Source organism: Clinocottus analis, unplaced genomic scaffold, assembly GCF_023055335.1.
Source record: "Clinocottus analis isolate CAN_PGR_092001 unplaced genomic scaffold, fCliAna1.0.p SCAF_17, whole genome shotgun sequence".
NCBI classification, from domain to species: domain Eukaryota; kingdom Metazoa; phylum Chordata; class Actinopteri; order Perciformes; family Cottidae; genus Clinocottus; species Clinocottus analis.
The window spans coordinates 15,734,753-15,753,789 of record NW_027175898.1 but is presented as its reverse complement, the minus strand read 5'-3'; the positions used below and the strand labels follow the sequence as shown (position 1 = coordinate 15,753,789).

General features: G+C 46.4%; 1 protein-coding gene across 2 annotated transcripts in view; it reads right to left on the bottom strand.

Annotated features, from left to right (window-relative positions):
• sptb (spectrin, beta, erythrocytic) overlaps positions 1 to 19,037 on the bottom strand; it is a 47,804-nt gene that overhangs the window by 4,597 nt on the left and 24,170 nt on the right. For both annotated transcript variants that reach the window (XM_068580370.1, XM_068580369.1), the window contains 21 exons: positions 17,180 to 18,050; positions 16,960 to 17,097; positions 15,822 to 16,581; positions 15,440 to 15,642; positions 14,255 to 14,345; positions 13,778 to 13,924; positions 12,677 to 12,946; positions 11,721 to 11,945; positions 11,044 to 11,133; positions 10,162 to 10,461; positions 9,806 to 9,936; positions 9,376 to 9,580; positions 8,396 to 8,619; positions 8,152 to 8,302; positions 6,969 to 7,213; positions 6,635 to 6,773; positions 4,434 to 4,518; positions 3,223 to 3,505; positions 2,310 to 2,376; positions 1,928 to 2,184; positions 435 to 614 (listed from right to left, as the gene is read on the bottom strand). In XM_068580370.1, coding sequence (XP_068436471.1) covers positions 435 to 614; positions 1,928 to 2,184; positions 2,310 to 2,376; positions 3,223 to 3,505; positions 4,434 to 4,518; positions 6,635 to 6,773; positions 6,969 to 7,213; positions 8,152 to 8,302; positions 8,396 to 8,619; positions 9,376 to 9,580; positions 9,806 to 9,936; positions 10,162 to 10,461; positions 11,044 to 11,133; positions 11,721 to 11,945; positions 12,677 to 12,946; positions 13,778 to 13,924; positions 14,255 to 14,345; positions 15,440 to 15,642; positions 15,822 to 16,581; positions 16,960 to 17,097; positions 17,180 to 18,050 — 5,062 coding nt within the window. The remainder of the gene's footprint in view (positions 1 to 434; positions 615 to 1,927; positions 2,185 to 2,309; positions 2,377 to 3,222; positions 3,506 to 4,433; positions 4,519 to 6,634; positions 6,774 to 6,968; positions 7,214 to 8,151; positions 8,303 to 8,395; positions 8,620 to 9,375; positions 9,581 to 9,805; positions 9,937 to 10,161; positions 10,462 to 11,043; positions 11,134 to 11,720; positions 11,946 to 12,676; positions 12,947 to 13,777; positions 13,925 to 14,254; positions 14,346 to 15,439; positions 15,643 to 15,821; positions 16,582 to 16,959; positions 17,098 to 17,179; positions 18,051 to 19,037) is intronic.

Here is a 19,037-nt window from a genome sequence, read left to right as displayed (position 1 = left end):
GAAATGTGTTTAAGTCATTTAAAAATCATGAAAATATGGTTAAAAGTCAAGGAAATGTCGTTAAAAGTCATAGAAATATGGTTAAAAGCCATGGAAATGTGGTTAAAAGTCATTTGAAAATCATGAAAATATGGTTAAAAGTCATGTAAATGTGGTTTAAAGTCATGTAAATGTGGTTGAAAGTCATTTAGAAGTCATGTAAATGTGGTTTAAAGTCATGTAAATGTGGTTAAAAGTTATTGAAAAATCATGTAAATGTGGTTTAAAGTAATTTAAGTCCTGTAAATGTAGTTTAAAGTCCTGTAAATGTGGTTTAAAGTCATGTAAACCCATCTGTCACAATGTGTATGAATCCTGTAATAACCGTATTTCCCAAACTCTCCCGTTAATTAGCGAGAAGACGGTTAAAACCCGCGCGGCGGCGGCGGCCTCACCGCAGCTTGCAGACGTGCTTCTTCTTCTTGTAGGTGTTCAGGACCTCCCAGGTGGCGCTGGCGAGCGGCAGCGGGTCCTCGCCGTGGAACGTCACGGCGTGGGCGTGGCCGAAGCTCTTGGCGTCCTTGTAGGCCGCCAGCTGGCCGGGCCGCAGCACGCAGTACAAGCTGTTCCACGACCTGAGGGCGAACGCCGGGAGAGAGAAACTCTGAGTATTGATCATTCCAGGAGGCTGATTTCCGGCCGTAATGAAAAAATAAATGTAATTTAATTCCAATTAAGAGAGCCACAACCACATCACCACTCCATTAGCACTTAATCGCTTCATTAGCACGCAGCCGGAGCCGCTCACCGCTCTGGAGCTACTGTAAAATACAGCCGGCAGGGAGGGGAACTAAACTTTTTTGGGGAGTTTATGGATTAACAAATTGACTTAAGCAGCTGGACTCTATATATTAAAGCACATTTAATGTATAAATTAAACATGCAGGAGGCTAAAAAGAAGATGGCACCATCATAACCTGCTCTAGTTTTTAACTTGAGAAGATGATTATGTTATTTTCTGGAAAAAAAACACTTTCTTTTCGTGCCGCTATAGTGAAATTTATTTCTAAGACGTGAAGCTGGTCGAGTGCTAATGCTACATAGTAATAGAATGCTACATAGTGCTACACAGTAATAGAATGCTACATAGCAATAGAATGCTACATAGTGCTACACAGTAATAGAATGCTACATAGTAATAGAATGCTATATAGCAATGGAATGCTACATAGTGATAGAATCCTACCTTGTAATAGAATGCTACATTGTAATAGAATGCTACATAGCGATAGAATGCTACATCGTGCTACATAGTGATAGAATGCTACATTGTAATAGAATGCTACATAGCAATAGAATGCTACATAGCAATAGAATGCTACATAGCAATAGAATGCTACATTGTGCTACATTGTAATAGAATGCTACATCGTGCTACATTGTAATAGAATGCTACATTGTAATAGAATGCTACATCGTGCTACATTGTAATAGAATGCTACATTGTAATAGAATGCTACATCGTGCTACATTGTAATAGAATGCTACATTGTAATAGAATGCTACATAATGGCAAAACTATCATATTTTCGGGCCACAATTTTTATTTTTTTGCTTTTTTTTTCTTCATGGAAATTCAAACTCTTTAATATACAACTGAAATAAATAAATAAAAATCTATCAACATTTTTTATGGCTCAAAATAATCTTAAAAGTGAAAGTAAAAACGTACAGAAACTGCTGGCTGACTTTTTTTTTCGTTAAGTATGACGAAAATATGTTATTAGTGTAAAAGTAAATAAGTAAACATGCAAAAAATATTACACTTTCCTATGAGCTCACACGAGCAGCGGTGGCCCCAAGACCAACGGAGCTTAAGGCCCCAGATTAGAGCAGACTAGGAGTTAAGATGGTGTCTGTGCAGCAGCATCACTGTGGTCCTGTTCACCTATTTGAAGCCTTCTTCCCTGACCCGTCCACGTCGTGCTTGCGGCCCAGGGGCCCCTCCTGCAGCACGCTCTGGGCCCCGAGGGCCCCCGCCGGCATGGTGGCGGCCCTCTCCGGTTCCCTCGGGGCCTCCGTCGACACGGAGGGCTCCAGCTCCAGAGAACCGCTCTCCCTCATCTCGGACTCGATGGGCACCGTGGAGTCGCCGGCCGTCTCCTCCACCGGGCCGGAGCCGGGCCCCACGGGGCCGGAGCCGGACTAAGAGAGGAAAAGAGACGGGGAACAGAAGGAGACGGTCCATCAGAGGTTCCCAACGGAGCCAGACGCAGCTTGTTTTAGAGACATTTTAAATAAGAAACTCTTCTTCGAAGTCTTCTGCTCACCAGCGTCGTCTGTTCCTCGACGGTGCCGAGCTGCGAAGATTCTTCTACAAAGCCCGTGTCTTCTCTCCTGGAGGAAAGAGGGCAGCGAGAGACACCTTCAGGAGCAGCAGGTGAAGAACAGTGTTTTCTGTACAGCGACGTCTCAAGGAGACGCAACTCTTTGTTCCGGGTTTCTTTTCCCAGACGAAGACAAAACTTTGTGATCTTTTACGCCTTTAAATACTTTCTGACATCCTCCACCAGCCCCAAGCCCATATACAGTACACACATACTGTATGTATATATATATAATAAAGTATTACTCTTTCATTACTTTATTTTTTAGACATAGTAAACTTTTTTCAAAGTAAAATACTTTACAAATACAAACATTTTAGAGACTTTTCTTCAACGTCCTCTGACTTTTTTTTTTAATACTATAAACTTTTTATTACTTTTTTTGACATGGTACACTGAGTATTTGATGTGAACAAAGCATCATAAAAAGTCAATTATTACTTTTAAATCAAATACAAACAAAAATATACATCAATTAACTTTTTAAATACTCCTTTTGATGTGCGATAGTATGAATTTTTCATGACTTTCAACACAAACTATGACTTTAAAATAAATCTTTAGCACTGCAACCGGATCCTGTGGTAGTAGCTAAAGATTTAGTAGCTTCCTTTTCTCATAATATACTTTTTATAGTATTGTTGGAAAGTTTTTGTCGTAAAAATAATACTATTGTATGTCAAAGAAATTCATAAAAACCCATACAGTGTGTCTAAAAATGCATCCAAAGCATCCTTGAGTTATTTCAATACTTTCACTTTTGTTGGACAACTCAGCAGTTTAACACAAAAGGTGTGTTGTGTGTGTGTGTGTGTGTGTGTGTGTGTGCACCTCTCCCGCGTGGGAGTTTGCGTACCTGCTGTCCTTCTCGGAGCGCTGCTCCTCCTTCAGGAGGAACTGCTCCACCTCCTGCTGCTGCGACCTCAGCTCCAGCAGCTCCAGCGTGGTGAGGCGCTCCAGAGCGGAGAAGCGCTCCTCCCACGAGGCCGTGGACTTCTCGAAGGCCTCGTGCCTCTTGAGCAGCTTCTCCACCTCGTCCACCGTGTGGCCGAGGTCTCTGCTGGACACGTATGGCTCCTGGGCGATCAGCCAGGCCTCCGCCACCGAGGCGTCCCGCGCAAACTGGCACACCTCCAGCACTGCAGGCCACGGAGACGGAGACGGAGACGGTTAGTGTTACAAGACCTGGAAAATAACCTCTTTTTTTATGGGCGTTAAGTTGACTTTTCAATGTTTCTGAAAGTGTGAACGTTTTCACAAGACACAGGAGGATTTATAAGGAGGATATATTTATAAGGATATATTTACAAGGAGGATATATTTATAAGGTTAAGACATTGATTGGAAAGTGAGAATGTTGGGTTTGTTTTATCTGAAGAAGATTTTAAATCATTTTGAAATATGTTGTAGAAAAGTTAGGAAATTTCTCCAGAAATAATGTGGTTGTCCATCTTGTCAAAAGCTAAATTTTCCACTTATATTCCACCTTAAAGTGCTGTTATCTCTGCACAATTTAATTGTACATTCTAATTGTATATATTAATGCTCCCATTTATTGCACAAATATTAAATGTTGTGCACTCGCGTCAGGATAAAGTCCTTGTATGTGAAAACATACATGGCAATAAATGGTTTTAAAATGGAAAGGCACTTTGAAAAACATTTAAAAATGAACATTTCATCACATTTAGCTGATGCTTTTATCCAAAGTGACTCACAATAAGTGCATTCAAACTCAAGAACAAGAATCAAGAAAGTATGATTACTTCAATAAAGTTAAACCACAAAGTTCTATCAGTGAGAGACATTTAAGCGCCGCCTTTCTTATTCAAGGTGTAGTCGAAAAAGATGTGTTTTTAGTTTGCGACGGAAAGACAATCCACAGATTGTGTTTGTGTTTGTGTCAGACTGCAACAAAATGTTCTCGTTGCTGCTATTTCAAAGGTCGGCCACTTCATGCGCTCTCGCATTACTTCATGACATGGTTTGCTGCAGATGTGTGAGAGCGATGCGACTGCACGTCCAGGTGGAGGTCCAGGTGGAGGTCATGGTGGTGTCTCTACTCACAGAGTCTGAGCCAGTCCCATCTGTCGTCCCACTTGAACATCATCTCCTTCCTCTTCTCCGTCAGCTGCACCATCTTCTCTTTGATCTGACACAAGCGGTCACACAGATCGGCATTATTAAACAAACTCAAACCCCCAGAAGAACGCTTATTACACGTCCTCTTAAGGATTAGTATTGTGGGGCAATTAACCGCGTTAAAAAAAACCTCAGGCCGGGGTCAATCGCTCATTTAAATTCTTCCGTTTCTAATTAGTGTTTGCTTCATGGTCTCCCCGATGAGGGGAAGACGAGTGGATTTTTTTTTCTACTTCTTTTCTTTCTTGGCCAATCCAATTGGTTCCATCGAGCCAGACGAGAACAATTGCTCCCAGAAAAGTAATTAAATCTTAATGAAAGCGGCAATTTCGAGGATGGAAAAGCCGCCGTCTTCGCTCCAGAGGCCCCTAACCTCGGTCCCTTACCTCGGCACAGACTGTCCCTTACCTCGGCAGAGTCTTAGGTCCCTTATCTCGGTAGGGTCTTAGGTCTCTTACCTCAACAGAGTCTTAGGTCTCTTACCTCGGCAGTCTTAGGTCTCTTACCTCGGCACAGTCTTAGGTCTCTTACCTCGGTAGGGTCTTAGGTCCCTTACCTCGGTAGGGTCTTAGGTCTCTTACCTCAACAGAGTCTTAGGTCTCTTACCTCGGCAGTCTTAGGTCTCTTACCTCGGCACAGTCTTAGGTCTCTTACCTCGGCACAGTCTTAGGTGTCTTACCTCGGCAGAGTCTCGATCCCTTACCTCGATATGGTCTTAGGTGTCTTACCTCAACAGAGTCTCGGTCCCTTAACTCGGCAGGATATTAGGTCTCTTACCTCAACAGAGTCTTAGGTCTCTTACCTCAACAGAGTCTTAGGTCTCTTACCTCGGCAGAGTCTTAGGTCTCTTACCTCTGCAGGATATTAGGTCTCTTACCTCAACAGAGTCTTAGGTCTCTTACCTCAACAGAGTCTTAGGTCTCTTACCTCTGCAGAGTCTTAGGTCCCTTACCTCGGCAGAGTCTTAGGTTCCTTACCTCGGCAGAGTCTTAGGTCTCTTACCTCGGCAGAGTCTTAGGTCCCTTACCTCGGCAGAGTCTTAGGTCTCTTACCTCGGCAGAGTCTTAGGTCCCTTACCTCGGCAGAGTCTTAGGTCCCTTACCTCGGCAGAGTCTTAGGTCCCTTACCTCGGCAGAGTCTTAGGTCTCTTACCTCGGCAGAGTCTTAGGTCCCTTACCTCGGCAGAGTCTTAGGTCCCTTACCTCGGCAGAGTCTTAGGTCTCTTACCTCGGCAGAGTCTTAGGTCTCTTACCTCGGCAGAGTCTTAGGTCTCTTACCTCGGCAGAGTCTTAGGTCCCTTACCTCGGCAGAGTCTTAGGTCTCTTACCTCAACAGAGTCTTAGGTCTCTTACCTCGGCAGAGTCTTAGGTCTCTTACCTCTGCAGGATATTAGGTCTCTTACCTCAACAGAGTCTTAGGTCTCTTACCTCAACAGAGTCTTAGGTCTCTTACCTCTGCAGAGTCTTAGGTCCCTTACCTCGGCAGAGTCTTAGGTTCCTTACCTCGGCAGAGTCTTAGGTCTCTTACCTCGGCAGAGTCTTAGGTCCCTTACCTCGGCAGAGTCTTAGGTCTCTTACCTCGGCAGAGTCTTAGGTCCCTTACCTCGGCAGAGTCTTAGGTCCCTTACCTCGGCAGAGTCTTAGGTCCCTTACCTCGGCAGAGTCTTAGGTCTCTTACCTCGGCAGAGTCTTAGGTCCCTTACCTCGGCAGAGTCTTAGGTCCCTTACCTCGGCACAGTCTTAGATCCCTTACCTCGATACGGTCTTAGGTCTCTTACCTCGGCAGAGTCTTAGGTCCCTTACCTCGGCAGAGTCTTAGGTCCCTTACCTCGGCAGAGTCTTAGGTCTCTTACCTCGGCAGAGTCTTAGGTCTCTTACCTCGGCAGAGTCTTAGGTCTCTTACCTCGGCAGAGTCTTAGGTCCCTTACCTCGGCAGAGTCTTAGGTCTCTTACCTCGGCAGAGTCTTAGGTCCCTTACCTCGGCACAGTCTTAGATCCCTTACCTCGATATGGTCTTAGGTCCCTTACCTCGGCAGAGTCTAGGTCCCTTACCTCGGTAGGATATTAGGTCTCTTACCTCGGCACAGTCTTAGATCCCTTACCTCGGTATGGTCTTAGGTCTCTTACCTCGACAGAGTCTCGGTGCTTGCGGGTCAGCAGGGCGACGCCGAGGTCCATGCACTCGGTGAAGGTCGCTCCCCTGGCCTCGATCTCGGAGCGGATCCCCTGGTGGTACTTCTGCAGGAGCTCCACGGACGAGACGTCCCTGATGGAGAAGAGCGGAAGAGGATGAAAAGGAGGGAGGAAGCTTATCCGCCTCTGTTGGTCGGGACCGGAACTGCAACAGCAGTGAACGACCAGTAAAGGAAACAGTCGTGTATTATACTTGACATGAAGGCTCACAAAGTGATAACATACTGATCCTCAACATTTAATCTCTAATCTCAGGTGCGCCGCTCACCTGGGTTTCTCCTGCGTCTCTATCTGCTGGATGATGCTCTCCATCCAGGCCGTCAGGTCTCGCACGGCGGCGAAGAAGCGGAACTTCTCCGCCGTGTCCACCAGCTGCGCCCGCCGGCCGTCGCAGGCGTCCAGCAGGCCCTTCCAGGCCGCCGCCACCTCGCGCTCTTTGGCCTGGATGGCGTCCGCCCGCCCGCCGGCGTACTGGGCGTGCAGCCGGGACGCCGTCTCCTGGAACTGCTGCACCTGGTGGACGGAGAACCGAAGGGACTCGAATTCACGGGAAGTCTCAGAAGCGAGTTTTGAGGATCGTTTCTGTTCACGGTGGAGGACAAACATCCATGAAGAGTGCCGGGTTTGACACAAGAAGGACGTTTTGTGACATGACGTCACCATTTTGGGGGTTAACTGTGGTCCAATAAGCAAACTACACAAGTGTCACTCAAACATATTTAAAGCGTAGAGCTGAGGGGAACAAACAGTGAATTAATAAATGACTTTGAACATTGATTACTGCAGCTTTTCCTTCTTTTTTTACTGTTATAATCTAATTTATATGATTTGTTTGTATTAATAACTGTTTCTATTTTCACCATTTGAGTACCTTTTAAAGCTCCACACAACATTAATGTATTATTATTTATTTTTTTTATTTTTTATCCCAAAACTATGGGATTAAGAGGCTGGAAAAACATTGATTACTGCAGTTTTTTCCTTTTTTTTTATAATATTACTTTTACTCTTTCTGTTTGTACCATGTTTAGTGCATTTGAGTACCTTTTAAAGTCCTGTACATCATAAATGTATTATTGTTTATTTTTAACTTATCAATAGGTTTTTCAATGGGAAAAATGTGATTAAGAGGCTAAAAAAACATTGATTACTGCAGCTTTTCCTATTTATTTTTTTTACTGTTTTTACTGTAATCTAATTTATTTGTATTAATATGGCTTTTATTGTTTCTGCTTTACCATGTTAAGTGAATTTGAGTATTCTTTAAAGCCCCATACGTCATAAATGTATTAATATTTCTTTCTTTTTTTAACTTATCAATAGATTTTCATCCCAAAGCAATGGGATTAAGAGGCTGGAACTCATTTTAAACCCCTCACAGGACCACCGCTCATTGATAAAACATCTCTCTCTCGCCTCCCTCTAGAAACGCTCCCTCGGTCCACCTGTACCTGTTTGCCCAGAGCGCTGATGTCTCTCTCGAAGGCGGCGTGCATCCTGTGGAAGGACTCGGCTTTGCTGAAGTCCTCTCCCACGTCGTCGGGCAGCTCCTTCTGCTTCTCGTGGATCTGAGCCACCAGCTCCTTCCCGTCATCAAAGTACCTGGAGAAAGAAACAAAAACAAAAGGGGGGGGGGGTCAACCTCTCCGCGTCGCGTCTTGGGGATCACGCGTGGACGCCTCCCCGCCTCCTTACTTCAGCAGCTCGTACGAGGTGGTGAGCAGCTGGGCTCGCGTGTCGATGAGCTCCAGCAGGTCGGCCCAGTTCTCGTTGATGGCGTCCTTCCACTCGGCCATGGCGGCCGCCTCGGCGTGGCCGGCCTCGATCAGCTCGTCGATGGTCTCGTTGACCAGGTCCACGCGCTCCTGGCCCAGCATCCCCGTCTCCCGAGCGAACTCTCTGAACTTGTCCCTCAGGAGCTGAAAAACAATTTAGTTTTCTTTCAGCCGCTCGGAGCGCAGAAAACTGTCTTTTTGGAGCTGAAATACTCAAGAAATCTTGTAATGGGATATATATCTGTACACCGTGCACATCCTGTCTGCAGGAAAACAGATGCTTTGTCATCACTTTACACCAAGAGACACATAGAAGCAGAATGTGAAATATGAAAACTATCCTCTTGCTCTTCTGTTGTTGTCCGTGAGACATATCTACAGGAGATATTATATTATATCAAAGTGCAACACCTCCTATCTGCAAAATGACCCAGGAAAAGTGAGAGAAAACCTCCTATATGCACCTTGTGTATTTTTCTTTTTGTGTTTTTTTAATATTATGCATTGAGTATCCTAAACAAACAGCATTCTGCAAGATTTTGTTGTTTTTTTTTGCAAAAAACTGCATTTTTCAGATGTGAAGTTTTGCTCTTGCCGTTGATATACATGTCAGTGATCATCTCTGTCTTATTTAAAACAGTTGCCACATGCAAAGTCTACTATATCAATCCATCAGACTTTATTAATACAGCTTCATTAATCATACAGGTCGGTGTTTCACAGAGCCGGCGATAAGGAAAATGACAAAAAACGAAATAATAAAACAGTTAAATAGATAAAAAGCTGCTTGATATGGAACAGAAATGGCCGCCCGTCCCTTGATTTGTGTTGCTTTGTGTTGCTTTGTGTTGCTTTTGTGGCCTCTTAGTTTCTCCTGTGTGTGTTTCCTGTGTGACGCACCGTGACGTGGTCCAGGTCCTGGCCCATCTCCTGGGACGAGGCCACCGTGTCTCTCTCCGCGATCCAGTGCTCCAGGTCCTCCACCTCTCGGCTCAGCAGGAAGTGGTGGTAGGCGTGGTCCAGCTTCTTCCTGCGGTCCTCCGCCAGCTCCGTCAGGCCCGCGTACTGCTTCTCCACCCGGGCCTGCCGCCTCACGATCTCCTCGCTAGGAAAAAGGGAGGGAAGATGGAGAAGGAAACGAGGACGCAGGAGAGAAAAATGAGAAAATAAGCAAATTGGATTGGGGGGTTTATTCTAGATGAAGAGCGTGATTAAGGAAACGTCTCTCTTATCTCTGCGGACCACGACGGACTGAGACAACACGAGTGAATTAAAGTTCCCGAGATTCATTTTTTCTCGTGTGTTTACATCAAATTATCCGAGCACGAACCCGTCAGGATGCTCTCGAGCGAACATGTCTTGGGCGCGATCGCTCAGCCTCTGGATGGAGTCGGCGTAGTCGTCCACGGCTTGCTTCAGGGTGGTGTGGCGCTTCAGCATCAGCATCGCGCTCTGCTCGTCCTGGAGGGAGGCGGAGGAGGAGGAGGAGGAGGAAGAGGAGGAGGAGGAGGAGGTGGAGGAGGCAAGAAAACAAAGTGATGAAGTGAGATAAGACACGCTGAATGAGCTAGTAGAGGAAACCGCTAAACGTGTGATCACGCTAATGCATTCGGCGCCACTTATTTGCACAACGTGATTGTGCAAATCCCTCCCGGTTAACTCCGCCCGCTTCCTGCCCTCCTTCACCTTGGCCTTCTCCTCCGCGATCATGTAGAGCTCCTGCTCCCCGATCCAGGCCTCGGCCTCGTCGGCGTCGTTGTAGTAGTGCTGGGCCGAGCCGGAGCCGCTCAGCCGCTCCCTGCGCTCCGCCATCTCGGCCCGCAGCCGAGCCCACGCCTCCTCCAGCTCCCTCAGCTGCGCCGCGATGCGCTCGGCCTCCGGGCCGCCCTCGGCGCCGGCCTCGCCCGCCGCCGCCGCCATCCTCCCGCCTCGCTCCAGCACTTCGTCGACGCGAGGCTGGTGGCCATCGACCTCCTTCTGCAACGTCTGAGAGGAAGAGGAGCAAAGGCATCGCGTTAGAGGTGATGAGGGTCAAATGACGGGAGCAAGAGGCTCTGTGTGAGTTCACACATCACAAAGCATATATATATATATATATATATATATATATATATATATATATATATATACACACACACACTAAAGGATATGTGGTTTTCTTTGCTCTCACAGTTTTCTTGACTTGCAGTTGAAAACTTAGGTTTTTTTTTTTACCAGAATCAGAACCATTTATTGCCATGTATGTTTAACATTTAACAATAAACATATATATAACAATATTTACAATTAAATCTGCAGTAAAATATACCATTACAGTTAAGATAAAGTGCACAGACAACACATCACAGTCCTTGAAGGTGAGATGTGTTTTGTGATGGTGATTTATGTTATAAAGTGAATTTATTTGGGTTTTTACTGCAAATTGAGCAACTTGTAGAAGTCCCAGTAATCTGTAGAGGTATCTATTGACAGTTTAAAGAACTTAATCACAATAATTGATCGAGAAAATCATTTTATAGAGTATTAATGTACAAGTAGACATTCATCGTCAGACTCTTCATCGCTCACCTGGTTCTTCTTCAGCAGCATTTGCACAGTTTGAAGATTGTGTCCGTGCTCTCGAGACGTCGCCAGAGGCATCCTCTCCTCAATCCAGAGCTGAGAGGAAGAGGAGGAGGAGGAGGAGAGGGATTATCAGAAGGAAAAGAGGAAGACGTCGAGCCTGGTTTATGTGGAGGAACAGCTTCACAGATCTCAGAAGCACACGGAGCGTCACTTCTCTTTTTAAAGACTTTCTTATACTGGATTTCATAAAAATCCTCCTGTAAAATGTCTCTGAACGGATTTAAACCAATGAGGGATTAAAGCGTTTCACCCAGATTCACCTGCAGAGTCAATTTCATGGAGAGAGCTGATGATCTTACTGTGTACAATAATTGAAAACTTCATTTCTAAATGAAGAAGTTATCATTTTAAACACCCTCTGAAATCAGCTTTCAGTATTTCCTTAAAGGTTTTCCTTCACTGTCGCTCAAAAGCCAACATTGATCCGGCTCCTTTAAGATCTAATATCCTTTATTCAAAGTGTTTAAGTAGATAGATAACACATAGAGATAGTTACTTTATTATTAATCCCACAAGGGGACATTTCCTCCCGCTGCTGCAGCATTTCTACATCCACGTGAGCTATCAAATATTCAAATCGAACACAACAAAGCCGGTGAATAACTGCGCTGCGTGCTCACCAGCTCGTCGGCCAGGTCCCTGTAGAACTGGTGCACGGCCTTGGCGGCCTCCAGCTTGCCCTTGCGCCGGGCCAGCGGCGTGAGGAGCCGCTGGAAGCCGCTCTGCAGCGCCCGCTGCTCGGCCTCCAGCTCCGGCGGGTCGTCCCGGCCGCCGCTGTGCCTCCTGGCGGCCTCCTGCAGCTCGTCCAGCTCCCGCGCCCGGTCACGCACCTGCTGCTCTGTCATCTGCCGACGGGGGAAGCGGAGGAAGGGAGAGATGATTGGGATGTTGGTGACGTGGATAAACGAACCAAGGGTGAGTTTTTTCTTGAAGTTTACGTGTGAAACTTCTCGCGACGCAGCGCAGGATGGTTTTCTCTCCAAGAAATATAACGCTTCTCCACTTTTAGGTCTGACAATAAACCCAAATACTGATCCACAGACGCTCGAGATTAATCCAAAGAAAGCACACAAGCTGAAGATAAAGCTTTAATGTCTTCACTGCTGTGGGAATCGAGCCACACGTGGTTTAACCCGTTAAAAAACTGTGCAACAAATGTTGTCTCCAGACTTCTTCCCCTTGTGTTTGAGTGGTCATAGGAACCCCAAATTAATTCCAATACTTGTAACTATTGCATGTATTTGTTCAGCAAAGTCTTGGGAAAAAAATGTATATCTGCAAAAAAATCACTTAAAGAAGATATTTTGATTACAACTATAAACATCCAGCATGATATGAGACAAATTCACCAAAAACAGCCTCCTGGAGCGTCAATAAGACACCTTTATGGAAAGATTAGGACCTAAAGAATCAGAACATGCAACAAAAATCACAATAAAACAAAGAATCGACCTGTTAGGAAGGAGTTTCAGTTAAAAAACTGTGTCGTTCGGTTAAAAAATGAGAAAAACTACATATTTTACGCCAAAAGATTGTCTGAATGGGGCATGCTGGGACTTAAAATGGCCGTTGTTACCTGGTGCTTCTTCAGCAGGATGTTGGCTTTGGTGAGGTCCCTGACGTCCTCGTCGTCGCCGCTCTGCAGCTGCTGCTGCACGCCGCCGAGCCACTTCCTCATGTCGGTCAGGCTCTGGTCGAACAGCTCGGACCGGTTGGCGTCGAACAGCAGCCGGGCTTTCTCCCGCGCGGTGGAGTCCAGCTGGTCCCACAGCTGGTGGAGCCGGGCCAGACGCTCCGTCACCACGGGCTCGAACTCCGGCTTGGACGCCACGAGCTGCTGACCCTCCTGCAGACACACACACACACACACGCACACACACAGAGAGAGGATGAGGATGCTTTAGAAAAGGGAAACAAGTACCGTGCTGGAGGAAGAAGTCAAATCCATTTTTCAATAAATAAAACTACTAAATGTCAAATAACGCTGAAAAAAAAATGCCTGATTTAATTTCCCACAGCCCGAGATTTCTACAACGTCTAAATATGGCAAAAAAAAGTATCATGGGGGAGGAATAAGTCAATTAAAGGGAATTAAAATTCACAACTGCATCATTTAAAGCTTTTGAGCTCATCCTATTATGGAAAAAAAACTCAATTGAGTTAATACTTCATGCTTTTTAAATACAAGCCCTTTAGAAGGAACTATATATTTTAGAGGACTATGTTTTACCATGTCATTGTTCATTTCTTCATGTATCATGTGCCAAAATCATGTCAGAAAAGTAGTTTTCTATCGACATCATGACTTCATCCAACGATGACTTTCCTTTATTTTCCATTTTATCAATAAATAAAAGTACTAAATGTCAAATAATGGGTCAAAAAAGAAAAACTGACTTAATTTCCCATAGCCTGAGATGATCTCAACCAACAATACAACATTTAAATATGGCAAAAAAAGTATTGCGTTGGAGAAATAAGTCAATTAAGGGAAATAAAACGTTAATAAGATTCATTAAAAGCTTTTGAGCTCATCATATTTTATAAAAAACAAACTTTAACTTAATTAATACTTCACGCTTTTTCAATACAAGCCCTTCTGAAGGAAGAAGGACTTTATAAAATCAATATTTTCCAACAACACAGCATCTAAAATGGCATCGTTATGGCCGGCGACCTGGTCCACGCTGTCCAGCCAGTCCTTGTTGGACTGCAGCTCGGCCATGAAGGCCTGGTGCTTCAGCCACTTGCTGTGGAGGTTCCTGGCCTCGTCGTACGACGTGTCCTGAGCCGTCAGCATCTTCTCGTTGATCCACACGGTCAGCTGAGGACGAGGACGAGGAAGAGGAAGAGGAAAGAGGGATTAGCGCACACAAAAAAAAAAAAAAAAAAAGCATCGCACGGTTCAAAAACTTGTGAAAGTCATGGAAACGTCAGCGTTTTTTTAGAGGTGACTTTACTTGCGAGCGGGATTTATTCCCTCTATCTTTTCAAAACAGAGCATCCGCCAATTAGCCAAACGGGACCTCGATACCCAAAACGGGGAAAGATATAAACTCCGTCTATTAAAAGTCCCCCCATGAGGTTGGTGATGAATGAACTTAGTTGATGTTTCAGAGTGATTAAATGAATGCTAAGCTAACGCAGGACTCACATCCTGAGTGTTCTGCAGGAAGTGCTGCAGGTCGCGGTTGTCCGCGAGCTTCTCCGACACCTCCCGGGCTCTGCGCTTGTTCTTGTCGCGCCTGAAGATGAAACACAAGAAAAAATAAGTTAAAATAAACTCCTCGTCTTCCTCCGTGTTGTCGTTCAACGTCTGTCTCTGTGACGTAACAGGATGCAGGAGGAGGAGCGACTCGTCGTGATGAGCTCCTCCCGACACGGCAACCCGAAACATCATCTGTTTCTCCGCCGCGGCGGGAAGAACAAGCTCTGGCTCTAAAGATCGATATCCATTAGCGTCGGGCGCCCGTCTCCCCAGCTGCATTGTGGGAGTTAATGGGACGAGCTCTGCTGCTCCCGGTTGTCAATAATGATCGAGTGATAAGAGAGCTGTTTCACTGCAGAGCTGAGAAGTTAAAACCAGGACATTTCTTGTTTTTCTACGTGAGATCAGGGCCTGAACGGTGGTTATCAAACTGATAAATAGCTTCATTTTCAGACTATGTAATAAGAAAAAAGTCTCTGAAGTTGATTAAGAGTAGATTTCAAAGGACTGCAAGTCCATAAATAAAGTATTCTGATATGAATCCTTATTTAAATATGATAAATATATTAGATTGTAGTTCATTCCAGCTGTCAATTGCTGCTGAAGATGTTCAAAATGTTGATAAATTGATTAATAAATGTGCTTCTCCTGCCGCCAGGACATCGACGCGATTAATCATGTGATGCTTGAGAGTCGCTTTAAGTCGGTAGAATAAGTTATTGCAATAATGTCCAGTTATAATAATGTACAGTTATAATAATGCACATTTATAATAATGTACAGTTATAATAATGCACAGTTATAATAATGTACAGTTATAATAATGTACAGTTATAATAATGCACATTTATAATAATGCAGTTATAATAATGTACAGTTCAAGGGTTTTCCCTAACACCTTGAACAGCACATTATTGACGATACAGTACTGCGTCTCATACATTATTGCTTAAATAACATCCTTGTGTAATTGTATGAAGTGTAATTTTAGCACTTTTTGTAATATATAAATTCAACATGGGAAAGACAAAGAAATCTCTTCACGATCGATGTCAAATGTGGTTTAAAAATCACATCAAAGTGTCTCAGAAGTCCTTTAAATCATCATCGTTTTCTACTGTTTCCACCCACCTGTCTCGGATGGACTCCATTTTGTCCTCCACCTTCCCGGCGTACAGGTTGTTGCCGTCCAGCAGCCGCTGTCCGGCCTGCAGGGCGCCGGCGATCTTGTCCTCGTTGGCCTCCATGGTGCTCACGAAGTCCTCGTGCTTCTTCAGGGCTTTCTCCGCACCGGCCGAGTTGTCGGGCTCGTCTATGTGGGCCAAGGTGTACTCCTGCGAAACCCCCCAGAAAGAAAAGAAGCCAAATGAAAAAGAGAAGGACAAACAAAGCGTCGTTTTGGAACTGACCACGCTGCATTCCTGCATACCGCGAGTTTTAAATACCTTTAGCATCGCTAACCCCGTCATTAAAAGCTCTACGCGCTGTTCCCCCTTGGCATGGCGGACAGTACCTGGTTGTTGAGGATGGCGTCCACGGCTTTCCCGTCCCTCATGAACAGCTGGAAGCCCAGCCCCTGGTCCAGGAAGCTCTTGCGGCTGTCCCACATCTTCTGCAGCTCGGCCCAGCCGCGGTCCAGCCCCTTGAGCCGGCGCTCCAGCTGCTGGTACTGCGGGTCGTCCTCCTGGCCCCGGGTGACCCTGGCCCCGGCGTCCCTCACGAGGAGGTAGTCCTCCTCGTGGTTGCCGATGTCCTCGCGCGCCGCGTCGTGGAGGCTCAGCTGCTCCTCGGCCTCCGGCAGCGAGGCCGGCGTCTCCTCCGACGCCACGGCCTTCTGGGTCTTGAACAGCCAGGACTGGAAGTCGTCCATGTCCTGGAGGAAGGTCTGCAGTTTGCTGACCTCGCCCAGGGAGTCCTCCCGGTCCTTCAGGGTCTTCCTCATCGCGTCCCACGCCGCGTCCAGCTCCCGCCGGCGGGCCAAGATGTCCGCCGCGTCCTCCGGGTGGTCCGCCGCCAGCCGGTCGGCCTCTTCGCTCAGGAAGGCCAGCTTGTCGGCGATGGCGGCGAGGTCCCGCTCCATGCCGAACAGCTTCCTCTGGATGGTCATCACGGCCGCCAGGTCGTTGCCCAGGTCCTGCGTGGACTCGATCACCCGGGTCTTGTCTCGGATCCAGGAGCCCGTCTCGTCGCACTCCAGCCCGTAGTTGTTCAGACTCACGGCGGAGTCCACTTTCCTCTTCTTGTCCTCCACCATGGCCTTGAAGGCCTCCCACCTGAAAGAGAGGCATTTTAAAGATGGCCGCCAGACCAGTCCTGTGTTTTGTGCGGGAAATCAGGGAAAATGCGGCGAATTGGGTGCGTTTACATTTTAATTTTCAGTGTTCATCAATGTACACTGTCCCTCTTGAGCAAATAAAAACTTGAAACTTGAAACTTTAATTTGCTATTTGCTAATATTTATCAAAGTTTTCCCAAAAGAACCACGCAGTTTCCTTATTACTAGATGGGATTAGCGCTTCTTCTTTCCAGGAAACTTAAGAATATTAGGAAATTGTAGATGTTTCGGTGTGTCACAGGGCAAAAAGAGTCATTTTAAGTTTGTATTTCAGATGTAACTGACTGATTGATCGTATTTTCGGATGAAAACGGACCTCTTATTCAGTCTCATCTGACGTTCTTTGACCTCCTTGGTGCGAGGGTGTCTGCTGTCCTCCAGCTGCTTCACGGCTTTATTGACGTCGTCGACCCTCGACTGAACGTTCGCCATATCCTGAGCCAGAATGCTCAGCCTGAAAAAACAACAACAAATGAGACACCAAGGACAAGAACACGCAACACACCCGGCGCACAACAACGCCATCGTCCGCGTACCGGTTCTGCACCACTTCCAGGTCCTCCAGCTTCTCGGGCACCTCCAGACCCACCAGCCACGTCTCCTTCTGGCCCATCCAGAGCTCGCAGGCGTCCGTCTCGCTGACGATGGTGTAGAGCGCCATGGCGTCGTCCAGCCTCTTCTGCCTCAGGTCGGCCAGCGACATGAGCTCCATGTACAGGTCCTTGACGTCCCTCAGGCGCCTCTGGATGTCCGGCGTGTTCTGCAGCTCCTCCGGCAGCCCGTTGGCCTGCTTGGACAGGGCGTCGATGGTGGCGGCGTTCTTCGCCGCCTCGCTCCTCAGGTCCCGGTGCTTCCTGAGGAGCCGCTGCGTGGTGTGCTCGTCGTGGCCCGCGTCGTCGGCGCTCATCCGCCTCTTGGCGTCCAGCAGCCAGGCCCGGAGCTCGTCGGCGTCGCCCTGGAACTGGAAGAACCTCTGGGTGTCGCGCAGGTTCTGCTTGCGGAACGCCGCCAGCTCCTCCAGCTGCCGCCACTGGCCGGCGATGTCGGCCACGCGCTCCCGCACCCTCGGCGCCCCGACGCCGTCGGCGCGGACGGCGGCGTCGCCCTCGGCCAGCACCTGGTCCAGGTGGGCGCGGCGGGCCCCGAGCTCGTCCTCGAAGGCGCTGTGCTTGCTCTGCAGCACCAGCGCGCTGGTCAGGTCCTTGCCGTAGTCCAGGGAGGAGAAGAGGTGCTCCTTCTCCCGGATCCAGCTCTCCAGCTCCGCCACCTCCCACAGGAAGTTCCAGAAGCGGCGAGACTGCTCCAGGCGAGCGCGGCGCTCCGCCGCCAGGGCGCAGAGCTCCTGGTAGCACAAGTCCAGGTGCTGCACCCGGTCCCGGATCACCTGAGGGTCACATGGCTTATAGCCTGAGGAGACAAGGAAGCACGACAGAGTCAGTACACATGTGTACATTTGTTAATATTATAAAGGTTTTATATAGTTGACTTTTTGTCTCTTCCTGCACTGTGATATTCATTTATCTCTGTTATCTATGATTTGTATTTTAAAAAAATAAATATATATGTATGTAATATTATCTGCTGAGCCGATGTTCACCAAAGAGGTGAAAAAAATAAAGATTTCTGTGTTTCAAATAGAGTCGCTTGTTTAAAATGAAATAACGTCAATATGAATTGCACCTAAAACCTTAAATGCAGCGTAAATAACATTATATTTTATTGAAGCCTTTTAAAACTGAGGAATTAAATCATGAATTTTTTATTTGGGCGTCGTTTAACCCGTAGAAAACTGGAACCAGACCTCCTTTTCCCCTGTGTTTGAGTTGTTGTAGGAACCCCAAATTAATTCAAATACTTGTGTTTATTGTATGTATTTGTTCAGTAAAGTCTTGGGGAAAAATGTATATCTGCAAAAAAAGTTACTTTAAAAGATATTTTGATCCTAACTATGAACATCCAGCATGATATGAGCCAGATTCCCCAAAAATGGCACCTGGAGCGTCAATAAGACACCTTTTTGGAAAGATTAGGACCTAAAGAATCTGAATATGCAACAAAAATCACAATAAAACAAAGTCTTGGTCTGTTAGGAAGGAGTTTCAGTCAAAAAAACTGTGTCGTTCGGTTAAAAAATGGAAAAATTACATATTTTAAGCCAAAAGATTGTCTGAATGGGGCATGCTGGGACTTAAAATGGGCGCGGGAGGATTTTCGCAAAAGGTTATGTAATCCATAAACTGTGATGAAGTAAAATTGTAGGAAATGTCCGACCACAGAATACGGGACCGGACAAAGCGTCCAGCGGAAACTTTCAGTATTTTTTGGACACTTTTACTCAAATAAAATCCTCTTTGAGGTTCAAACTCCAGCTCTGGTTGAAATCCCTCGTACGCC